Genomic DNA, 12649 nt, shown 5'->3' on the forward strand with positions numbered 1-12649 from the left:
GCTGAGAGAACAGGAAAGGAACTCTTCAACTGGCTGCAGGTTTCTGTATAGAGATCCCGAGGCTTTTGTACACATGGAGGCTGGTTCATAGATTCCTGTGTGAATAAGCCCATATATGCTAGCCATCTGATCCAGAAAGGAGGGGTGCTTGGCTCCTTTACTTGTTCTTCTAGCATTTTGCAAGCACCAGGTGTTGCCTGCCATGGCTACTCTTGCTTACTACTCATTTCTGAAGCAAATCAGCTGAACTTGTGTGAACAGTTCATTTTAGGGCCAAGGGATGTATATGGATATATTAAGCTGCCTTATACCAAGTCACTTCATTGATTAATCTCAGTCAGTATCATCTACCATGACTGGCATCTGCTCTTAGGGAGAGAAATGTCTTCCCCAAGCTCTTCTTCTAGAGATCCTTTAACTCAAGATGCCAAAGACTGAACCTGGGACCATCCTCATAAAAAGCATGTGCTCTACCACTAAACCACTTGCACTTAAACCATCACGTCCCCTCCACTTTGCAATTCAGACTTAACAGAAGCAAATCCGGATGGGAAGAGGAATATTCAGGCATTCCACCCATGGGCTCCCTGTTTAGCTCTAATTTCAACAAGCATTCTATTTGATTACTGACAGGAATCTCCAGTGTTTTGTTTTGTTTTGTTTTGTTTTGGGGTGGGGGGGGGGAGAGAAGCATGCCTAATGTTTTAAAAGCAAGAATTTATTTTAGCATGTTCATTCATTACTTTTTAAAATTTTGTAGCATTGTTAGGTAGTTTTCAAGAAATTCACAACAACCAGTTCTTTGTAGGTTTTTCTTCCTATACCTTCAGAAGAAGCTGTGTAGATTGAACCAAGACCAAAATGCTTCATAACAAGCACAAGAATACCAGTACAATTCTGTATTTGGGGGAGGGTACATTTTCTGCTAATCTGGGTTTAAATACATTTCAGTAACTTCACAATGCAAATATATCCAAAGTATAGCCTGCAGTGATATCTACTGGTATTCTTAGATAAATCGGCCACATCATTCAATGAAGATCTTCAGCTATGGGGAGTAAGTATGTCTTACTCCACTTCATTGTTATGCTCATTTGTAGGACACTTACTTATTAAATTTTAACAGTGTTGTTCCCAGAGATACGAATCCAGTGTGAAATTGAATCTGGAATATTTGTGTGTTTGACATCTGGAAGCAAAAGCAGAATTAGGATTTTTAATAGCTCAGATGTGTAAAGAATTAGCCAGACAGTTTTATTTCACTTTAACTGTGCCTATAGACAAGGGGGCTTAAGTTAATTGTGGCGTCTGGATTTTTTATTTTTGTTTCAATGTTGCCGCACCTTTGAATTGTATTTTTTATCTTTTAAAAATTGTTTCATACCAGCCTCTTTCACCAACCTTGTGATTAAAAAGGCGGGTGGTATAAATGTCTTCAAGTAAATTAAGATAAGTCATGCCTTTATCAGATCATAGAATATTCTTGACCAGAACTGGGACCAGAAAGATTTCTCTGGGGGAAGGCAGGAGAATTTTGCTGATTCCCCTTCCTTCTGTAGACCTCTGACTTCTCCTTCATGCTGTTCCTTTTCTTCAGAAGCAGCATTTCAGAGGGGATTTGGGGCTACAGGGAAGTCCCACCCTGTAGATGGCCAGTCCTTCTATTCACAGAAATAGCTGGTGGATACAAGCCACAGTTTGTCGACGAGTCATGGAGGAAGGTGCGGTGACGTGAGCAACATAGGCGCGGCGGAGCCGGATGTGGACAGCCGGGCCGGGGCTGCTACGGGCCGCGCGTCAGAAGATCGCCGAAGCCGAGAAGACTGGCCTTAAAGAATGGGACGCCGACCCCAGTGGACCGCCGGAGGAAGAGAGCCAGGGAACAACTATCCCACCACTCGGGTGCCGGTAGGCTGCCCCACCCCCTGCAATATATGTGGCCATAGTATAGGAGTAACTTGCACTTGCACCATACCTGTAAACCGCTCTGAGACCTTCGGGTCTGAGCGGTATATAAACCGAATGTTAAATAAATAAATAAATTTGTCATAATCGCATATAACCATGTCAATAATAATAATCAAAAGCTTTTGTACAAATAATCATAATGCAATCAAAAAATTATGAGACTTTCTTCTAGATTTCTCTGTAATCAAGTAAGACTTAGACAGAAATAAATGACAGATCCCACTACCTAGATGTACACAGAATATTGGATCTTTTTCTCTCTCTTATAACATCCACACAAAAATTAAGTTTGGCCATTCAAAGTGATCCTTCCATTTTTTTTCAAAGGGACTGATCACATCTGTATGCTGCCATGTGCAGATGTTCTTTGGATGCCCATTATTGCTGTGGCCCAAATATCTGAACCAGGCTCCAGTCTCAAATGGTACTGAACTAGTTTTGTGAATATTTTTTTCAGCTAACAAGCAAACCTTGCTCCAAACTGGCTCATAACAGGTAATGCTCCTTTATCTAACCAGGAGCTTTCACTAAAAATCATGACTACTACTCTCAAAAGTTTTGTAATAGAGCAGAAAATGTTCCAGCCAGAGAGGTATAGTGGTTAAGAGTGTCAAACTAGTATCTGGCAGACCCAGGTTTGAATTCCCACTTGTATCATGGAAGCTCACTGGGTGACCTTGGGCCAGTCACACTATCTCAGCCTAACCTACCTCACAGGGTTGTTGTGAGGATAACATGGAGGAGAGGAGAAGGCCACTTTGGGTCACCATTAGGAATAAAGGCAGGGTACAAACGGAATTAAATAAATAAATATTGCAGAAAGATTCAACTTCTGATTATGAATGACTAGGGTTGCCAAATATGTTTTGGCCGGGAGCGGGGGGTGACGCGCATGCGTGGTTTCCCCCGGGCCCCGATTCCACGGGAGCGGAAAGCAGGGCTCGAAAGCGGGGGGAAATCCGCCCCCCGGGGGCATTTGGCAGCCCTATGAATGACAGTCTACCCCTTATAATATGAATGCATTTTACACCATCTAACCATTCCATCTAACCATTCCATCCAACCATATTTTACTTATGCATTTCAAAACATAGACCAAGTCGTACTTTAGCTTGAAGCCGTCCCCCAATGGTTGATCGCATGTGGTAAACAGAAATTACTACGTCACCATGGACAGTGATTCCTAGTGGAATTATAATTTTCCCTTCTTGAACACGGTACTCCCTAAATAAAAGTAAAATAAAAAGCCCATGTTACATTTATGGGTAAACTCAACAGATAGTCCACATAGAACAAAAGTGTCATTCTAAAAGTTTCATTCCTTACTTTAGGAACCCACTTAAACACTGATATGCTGATATATTTTACAGTTCTACCTTTCAGGGGAGCTGTTGCAATCCGAAGGTTAACCTAGTCATCACAATATAAATGCAATCTGTACCTTTTCTCAGTTTTAACGTGTTTCAATGACATTTCTCTGCTTAATCCACAAAACTGTTTGACAACTAGGGACTGCATGTCCCACAAAGAGCCCTTTGTTTAGACAATTCTATGGCAGCAATGTATACTCTCATGGCAACACACATCTATTTCACTACACAGAGATCTGATGATACTCACACATTTCATGAGCCATACAGTTTGAACAAAATCTCATACAATCAGTCTAGAATGTATTGTGTTCGAAATAGCCTATAATCAAGATCACACTTGACAGCAAAACTCTGTTTATACAAAATGCTCTAAGCTCAACATAATAGGAACTTACTTCATTCTTTCATAATCTTGAGAAGTTGTGAAGATTCTAGTTTCTCCAATCAGAATATCACAGAAAGGCCGGCAGCCATTTCTTTGCTTGTTGAAACAGGGCACTGGGCTGAGAACCACTGCTTTAATTGTTAGAGGCTTGCAATGAGGCTGAAAGGGCTTGTCTGCTATTAAATCACAAATATATCCTATGTACCTGCAATGAAAAAGAAAATCAGAATGATCTAAAAGACTAAGTTCATATAACTGCCTCCTGCTCTTCCCGCTCCATAACAGATGCATATTTGGAACTTGCTCAATTGTCATAATCAGATGTTCTCAGGAGCAGAAATCCTGCCATCATGGGACAGCAATAATAGACCTTGGAAAATTCTTTGGAAGGTCAAGAGAGAAAATAAGCATAAGCATCTTTCTAGGTCTGCTACACTTTCATTTGAAAGCTACAGAAGTATTTTATTTCTGTCCCCTGATACTAGAATTATCATTAAATCAAGCATCATAGCAACATGTCACATGCAAATATAGTCTATAGTGCAATCCTGAACAGAGTTACACTCTTCTAAGTCCATTAAAGTGTATCATCTTAGAAGGGTGTTAACACAGTTCAAGATTATGCCATAAGAATTAAAACTAATGCTAAAGCTTTTCTACTTGAGATAAAATTTAATCCAGAGATTCTTAGGGTACCTGCAGAAGTCAGTGAGTGAATTCTTATTCCCATTTACTCTGGAGTAGACCCATTTTAATAGGACTAAAGTTGGAACCTCTACTTCCTTTCACTTTTATTCCTATACTCTTACATGTACCTGGCTTCAGAGTGAAAGTTCAGTGAAGCATACTGCTTTCTTCACTCTGTCCTCAAGTATAACTATCAGATTTTTAAATTTGTGTTTTAATGCTTTAAGGCCTTTTTGTGCCACTTTGGAATTGTTGGGGGAGGGGCTTGCTGACTAACACAAAGGCCAGTCAGCATTATGCACAGCCCTGATATGGGTGGTGTGAGGGGGATGAGTGGAATGGTGCCCCATCCTTTTAGTTATCCTGCACATCTTCCCTCAATTATTTATATATCTGAACAACCTGACATATGTTATTACCTTACTTTTGATACTGAAAGGGGTTGGGAAGGGCAGAGTTGGCTAAAATTGGGATCAAAGTAATAAGAAATGGCAATTAGAAGAAGAAATGTGTATGCTATACCTTCTGTGGGATGGCCAAAGTATTATTCCAGGTCGCTTTGAATTTAGCAACTGAAGGGCAGGAACTGGATTAGAGAAGAGATGACAGAAACAGAACATTGCACTGACCAGGACTGCTGATGCTACACGACCATCCTGTCAAACAAAACGCAAGAGCATCCATCAGGAAGAATCTTGCCATCTAATTGGCTTCCCCCCCCCCCCCCCCCGCTTTTTTTTCAGTATGATTTGAGCAAGAAGACAAAAAAGGTTAAACTATTTCTAGGCTCTCTGTATTGATATACATTAAAGTATGATGCTGAAGTGGGGAAGCTTTCCTAGGCAACACCTGAAGCTCTTAGGCGGCTTTCTTCCAAGAAAATATTAACAGAAGAGGACTCGTAAATCAACAGTAAATATCTGGCTGAATGCTGATAGTTTAAACATTCTCTAAAATGTTGAGAGGTAGAAAAGGAAGGTTATTCATTTTTTTTAAAAAAACAGACTCTTGTGGTACTTTAAACTATTTCATGGACCTTTGATCCTCCTATTCATGATATTTTCCTTCAGAATACACACATACACCAATCTAGTGCGAACTCAGTATATTAATTTGACAACATTCATGAAAACTAACGCTAAACTTAGAACCTTTAAGGTGTCCCAAGACTTCTGTTTATTTTTGCTGCAATAGACTAACATGGTCACTTCACTGGAGTTTTCATATGGTAGATTAATGGACCAAGTGCTTCATAAAACCTTCCATAAAATGGCAATTGACTTCAAAGCCCGCTAATGTTCCCAAATACTATACATATCCCCATCTAGCATATAACATACATCTTGCACTTGTCTCTTTTTAGGTTCACTTTGTATGTTTCAACCTCAATAGGAAGGTAATAACTACAAATTCTATGTGCCAGCATTCCACATGGAAGCTGTAACATTTTTAGGACTATTACTCCATAGTCCAGTCCAATCATAAGGAAGAACCCACAACGACAATTGTATCACCTTGGTGACTGTTGGCACCATTGTGGAGACTCTCCAGCTGAGTAGGCAGATTAGGTTTACAAAGCTTATCAGCATTGCAGCTCCAGCATGTAGCACTGCCTCACATGAGCAGTTTTTAAAGTCTTTCCATATGGAGTCTGTAGCCTATGAAGCAGCATTCAGTTTCATTAGCTGTACCTTGAGGTCAGTGAACTGAGTTACGTCATTAAAAGACTAGGCTGCTATTCATCTCTGCTTGCTTTACCCTACTTGCTTTTGACATCAGAGTGTACAGAAGTATGGTTACATCAAGTTATTTACAGAGCTGCAGGATTTAGTTGAATAAAACATCTAAAATCAGTTTTTAAAAAGGTCCTCAAGTGAATCAAGCAGCCCACATTTAATCCAATTATTTACAAAAGTGAATACCTCATTGGAGCTACCTGGGGAGAGTCATTTCTCATTCTCAAAGCAACATGTGCTACCTTCTCCGCAACAACTGTTGGCATGCATATGCACATATCGACCAGAACTCATTTGATTAAGATTACTTTGATCCCCAAATAGTAGGGTTTAAACATTAGTCAGATACCAGTAAGTCAACTGCAGTCCCATTTCACAAGCTCAAGTATCTTCCTTCCCCTTTCTATCACTACCAACACCTCAAGTTGACACGGCACACATCATCATCCAGAGTAAGACTGGAAGATATTATTATTATTGTTATTATTGCTATTGTTATTATTATTGGAATTCCAGAACCCTAACATTTGCAATGTAGATAACATTATTATCACAATAAATAGTAGTAGTGCATAGTCTGAAGAACTGGGTTCTTATTCTTCATATTATTAGTATTGCACATCAATAGATTTTTAGCAACCTTTTCTTCTTTAGGAAGTTGTTTTGGGGGGTTTAAAATTCATGTTTTTAATTCTCTGTTCTTCCAGAGCAATGCTGGGGTCTGGGGGGGGGGGTTGTTTGCCTTTTTTTAACCAGCCATTTATCAAAAATACTTCCTTACTGGGCTGACTTACCATACAGTGGATGACACAAACATTTTTGGGGTTCTGTTGCAACCAGTTGTGCATGTTCTTACACACAGCATAGAGGTTATGGAGGCTTGGTGCTTGTCTAACTGGCCAACTACATTCAGATACCTAAAAATTATAAAGCAAACATAGGTAGATCTGAGATTTCACACAGCATTTCAGTTGTCTTTTTCATGCATTTTTATTTACCGAAGACAGAGGTGCTCCAAATATATTTCCATCCAGACTAGAATGTCTGTTACTGGTCATGGAACCGCTCCTGCTGTTACCATATGGGCTATTCCATATTCTGTGCAAATCTGTCTTCCAGGCCACAATTCAAAGTCTGTTTCGCTGCCACCAGTTGCCATCCTTCAGGCTTTCTTTTTGTTCCCCAGTCTCTTTCTCCCTCTGCCTCTCCCTCCAACTTTCCTTCATTTCTTTTTATTCCCCATTTGTAATTATTTTGTAAAGTCAAGAGACAGGTATTTGGCTCTACCTTCTGCAGAAGCCATTATGGGGTGGCATTCACACTCACACAAATGCCAAAGGTGCCCGCAGATTCAAAAATAGTGTACTGTGCTATCCTAAAACCAGCAGTGACTGTGAATATGACTAATGAACCACAAACTAAATACCCTCTAACTGGTTCTCAAAGCAGTTGACTGGAAACTATTGCTACACAAATCACTACATTTGAAACTGTCTATAACAACAGAATCCTAAGGGAGCGCTCAGGGAGCCAACTGACCTTTGTGTTGGCATATGTCTGAGATACATCAGTGTAAGGAGAGGCCCCCACCGCTGCGCCATCACTCTCAGGAGCTGGCAGAGGCCCACAGTGGCTGCCTGTTGGTGCAACCGAGGCTTAGGCCCCTGTGCCAGCATGATTGTGGGTGGTTATGGGGGCGTGGCCAGAGTTAGTTGGCTCCCTGAGCCCTTTCAGCCTGGAAACGCCCCCTGCCAGAGGCAGAAAATTACACCAATAAAAAACATGGTGTGGTCCAGAGGCACCAATCAGTGCTCCCTGTCCCTACTGCAGCCTTGGAGTAGCTCAGGATGCCTATTACAGGCTTGGCCAATCACCTCCCTCCCCAGGGTGTCCAAACCCCCAAACCCCTCCACACCCTACAAAACCTTCAGCCAGGGCATCTTACAACTCAGTAATTAGGGCATGCAGAGTTCCCTCCTGTGCAGACTTAGAGCAAGCAGCAAGGCACTTTGTTGGTGGGAAAAGCACAGAGAGATCACTTAGCACTACAGGCCGAGCACTCAGTGCTAACTCCCAAGGAGGAGAACAAAGTCCATACTCTGTGGCTGACCTCTCTCATTTCAGAACCCTAGCAGGTAACCCCAGGGCTCTTTTTGTAGAAAAAGCCCAGCAGGAACTCATTAGCATAAATTCATTAGCATAATAGGCCACACCCAACAGCAGAAACTCATTAGCATATTAGGCCACACCCCAACAGTGCAGCTCATCAGCATATTAAGCCACATCCACAAGCGATGGACAACCCAGAAGACTAAAGATGCATCAGAGTTTGTAATTCTCCAATAATTAAATTCTGGAGCAGAAGGCTATGGGATATTATAAATGACAGCTAGAAGGAACTTTAATGACCAGTATGCCAGTTTCTGGGGTCAAAAAACAGGATATGGCTGTCCCCTCCATGATTTGCTGATCAGGTTGCAGAGACAGCTGTCTGTCAACTGGTAAAACTATCAAACTAGAAGAAACCATCAGACACATTAAAATAATCTCCATTATTAGTTTGTAGTATGTAAAGACAAAAGACAAATCTCCAAATTATGCTGATTCCTCCTAGGTGTATTATTAGTTTGTAGTATGTAAAGACAAAAGACAAATCTCCAAATTATGCTGATTCCTCCTAGGTGTATTATACTTATTCATTATACACTATATGATCCTCCCAAAGAGAAATACAGATTTTTTTTAAAAAAATAAAGCAATACCAAAATATTACAAAATCACAGAACCTATCAGGCTATCATTGCGGTTGTTTTCATCAAATATATTTTATCTGTGTACTCTTCTTTACTTTATGAAGATTTGTTTAGCCTTGCTAAAAAAAAGTATATTTTCTCCCATTGAAAGACCCTGAAGGAACAACAATATATGGCCAGAAAAAGAAAATGGTACAGGACCCTTTCACAATTGGCTGCTGCATACATAAAATGATGCTGGGCATACTGTTTTGAGTGGTAGTCCCCTGTATTTAGTATAATAAGGACACTACTGGTCTGGTAGTATATTTGCAGCAGGGACTAGTCAGATCTTTCTGGAAATAGAGCAGAAATGGAATAGCTATTTTTGTTGTTTAATCCTAGTAATCAGTGGGGTAGCTATTTTTGTTGTTTGATCCTAGTAATTCAGTGGTGTAGCATTTCTTCAACAAGAAATTCATATTTTTTTACTTCCGGTTTAATGGCGACCTGCTAGCGGACGCATTCCCCGGACCTCCCGGGGAGGCGATCCGAGCGCCAGCGGGTTCAGAGGGAGGGCGATTGTTCATGCACCCCCTGGAGCCTTGGTGAAAGGCTCCTAGCCATGGGGCTTCTGAGGGGTGGCCTCTTCTCCAGCACGGTGCTGGAGAATTGAGGCACTTCTCCACCCTGACGGTACGGCTGTTGGGCGTCTGAATGGAACTAGAGATGCCGAACGGGACAAGCGTTGGAGATCGGGCATTGCAAACGTACCTGTGGTGAGGTCTCCAGACCACCAATGAACAGTGAGTTGAGTTTAACGCAAACACCAGGATTATAGAAGAAAGCCCCCCGGGATCAGCGAGACTAGCGTGCGGGGGAGGGGCCCCTCCCATACGCATGAGTAAAGCAGCAATCTCCCAAGGGGGGGCAGAACTATAAGCATTAAAATCTGTTTTGAAGAGCACACGAGAGTGTGAATAAGCGCTTGGCCGAATTGCAGAGACTTTAGCAAAACTTTTTAAAAGTAAACAATCCATAAAAGTGGCGCTGAGAAAAGCAGAGAAAGAAAGGCAGGCTAAAATGAAACTGACTGGAAGTATGAGCCCCCGATCGGAGGACATGAGCCCGCAGCCGGAAGATACCACTGAGTTTCCTAAGCTGCTAGCGGACTCTTTGCGCCCTCTACTGGATCATATGACAAATATCAACCAACAGCTGACAACATTACACCAGAACTTTGCAACTCAGCAGCTCCAACTGAATGAAACTACCAAAAAGACGGAACAAACAGCTGAGAAGGTGAAGGAAATGGATGCCAAATCCAAAAAGGTTAATAAAAGGGTGCAGTTACTGGAAAAGAAGCAAATTTCTGACAAATCTCAGCTTATGCAGCTACAAATGGAAAAACCCAACCTAGTTCTCCGGTTCCAAGGTGTCCCTGAGGCTAAAGATGAGAATCTGAAACAACTTTTGAGTGATGCGCTTGCCCCAATTGCAGATTTAAAAGCGGACTATCTTATAAGTGAAATTGATGTGGTTTATAGAGCCTACTCTGTATACATCAAGAAAAATAATCTGCCTGGGGAAATAGTGGTAAGATTCTCGAAGAGACATGTGCGGGATCAAATATTGAAAGCAACATCAGGAGCACCCTTAAAAATTGGAGACGACACCATCAGAATTCTAAAAGATATTCCTTTTGAAATAAGAAAAAAGAGACAGAAATATAAGGACTTGATTATGTTCTTGCAAACAAACAGCATTCCTTACAGATGGTTGATTCCCAAGGGCATCCTTTTCAAATTAAAGGATAAAAAAGAAAAATTGACTCTGTTTCTAAAGCACTTGAGTTTCTGAGACTGCAACTGTGAGATTTGGGAGAGGACGGCAGAGAGGACGAGGACAGTAAATCTAGCGAGGAAGTGGACTCTCCTATTCCTTCTTCCAACGAGGACTCTGCTTCTGAAAAGAGGGTGGCGGCCCCCAAACATGAATATCAATTGAGGATAAGAAAAGATAAAACAAAATAATGGCTGGAGAACTCTGAATTATGCCTTATAAGCTTTTATTATCAATGATGCTCTGGTGACTCTCTTAAAACAGTGTAACTAATTGATATGAAGATTAATATCATACCTTAATTGACCATGTTCAATGTGATTTTAGCATTTTTAGACTAATACTGATATAAGTGGTTGAAATGATCTCCTATACTTGGGGCTTTAGTTATTAGTGGTTTTCTTTCCTTTCTCCTTAGATGTAATTGTCCCCTCCCTTTTTTCATTGTAGTTTGTAGTCTATAGAAAATGCAATAAAAAATCCCCTCCAGGGGGCTAAAAAAAAGGGGGGAAATCATATATTTTTCCTGTAAAGATCTTTTCCTAGGATAGAAAGATCTTTTCCTAGGAACTTGCACAATCCTTTTTTAAGAAACAGGGTGGTCAAGTTGAAAAAAACATTTAGACAAGAGGGACCCAGTGTGAAATCACCCTTCATTCAAAAAATGCACAAAGTGGCTTGGGCCAGTTGCTTTCTCTCAGTCTAGCCAACCTCACAAGGCTGTTGCAAAGCTAAAATGAAGACGTTAAGAACTGTGTGTACTATTCCCACAGACAGAAGGGAAGGATACAATATGCAGACACTTAACATACAAGGGAAGCTGTTTACTGACTCACCGTAAGACAAGCTTCATAGCTTCAATAGTTCAAATTTAGCTCCAAATTAATTCTCTCACCAAGTGCAATGGCATTTTGATTTCCCCCTTTTAAATAAAGAAGAACTAGAACCAAAAACCATCCACTAATCAATGAAAAGGTGGTTGGAGAGAAAAAGGGGGCTTAGCCTCATATTCAAACCCACCCAAAGACTGCAGTAGGGAAGAAAATGTGTTCCAATGCAGGGGGCAGCTCTCTCAAAGCCATGTGCCTCACTTTAGAAGGTGGGCAGACACAAAGAAGGGCCTGAGAAGAAGATTGCCACATCCTTGACCTCTTGCTTTCACAATGGAACACCTTTTTTCATGGCCATGTAACATTCTCCACCTCAGTTTTGAGCTAATACTTAAGAAATTCAATGCACTATATCTTTACAGGAACATAAGAATATAAGAAAAGCCAATACTGGATCAGGCCAATGGTACAACACTGTCACACAGAGTCCAACACTGTCACACAGTGGCCAAGAATACCAGGACCGATTTTAAAAATTCATCATTACTGCATTAATATTTTGGAAGTTTAACTTTTCAAAATGTACCTAGGGAGTAAACCCCAGTGCAAGGATTTCATGATGAGTGGTTGTGGTGACATTGTTCACGGCTCCCTCATTCTTACGTGCAGAATATGAGGGGGAGGGAGAAAGCGTGGGGGGGGTTAAACCTAGGAGGAGAGGCATTCTTTTTTTATTCCTTCCTGGGTAGTTGTTAAACAGGGGTTCCCTTTGGGGGCAAATTCTACTAAAACAGGGAATGTCTAATCTTTGGTGGTTTGGGGAGGGGCCTGGCAGCTGCTCCACAGTACATGGTGAACCAACTTCCCATCTGAGCCCAGCCCAGTGGCCCCCTCTTCTGCTCTGCCACTGGCAGGGGGTGGTGCAGGAGTGCCCTCGGCAATGTGGCTGGGCTGCTGGGAAGGGCGCCCTTTGGTGAGTGAAGGACACCCCCTCCCCTTCTGCCCTTCAGGGATCCTGTGCTCTATGTGGGAATTGAGGCAGCTGTGGATGCCCATGAGGTGGACAGCTCAAACCCCCTCCCCACTGTCAGGTACC

At 41.6% G+C, this 12649-nt stretch overlaps 1 protein-coding gene across 1 annotated transcript in view; it reads right to left on the reverse strand.

Annotated features, from left to right (window-relative positions):
- DNAJC6 (DnaJ heat shock protein family (Hsp40) member C6) overlaps positions 1-12649 on the reverse strand; it is a 53903-nt gene that overhangs the window by 23320 nt on the left and 17934 nt on the right. Inside the window, 5 exon segments of the mRNA XM_015415815.1 lie at positions 1110-1189; positions 3075-3192; positions 3737-3931; positions 4936-5069; positions 6944-7066. Of these exon segments, the coding sequence (XP_015271301.1) occupies positions 1110-1189; positions 3075-3192; positions 3737-3931; positions 4936-5069; positions 6944-7066 (650 nt within the window).

The sequence above is a fragment of the Gekko japonicus genome, unplaced genomic scaffold, assembly GCF_001447785.1.
Source record: "Gekko japonicus isolate JY-2015 unplaced genomic scaffold, Gekko_japonicus_V1.1 scaffold20, whole genome shotgun sequence".
Lineage (NCBI taxonomy): Eukaryota > Metazoa > Chordata > Lepidosauria > Squamata > Gekkonidae > Gekko > Gekko japonicus.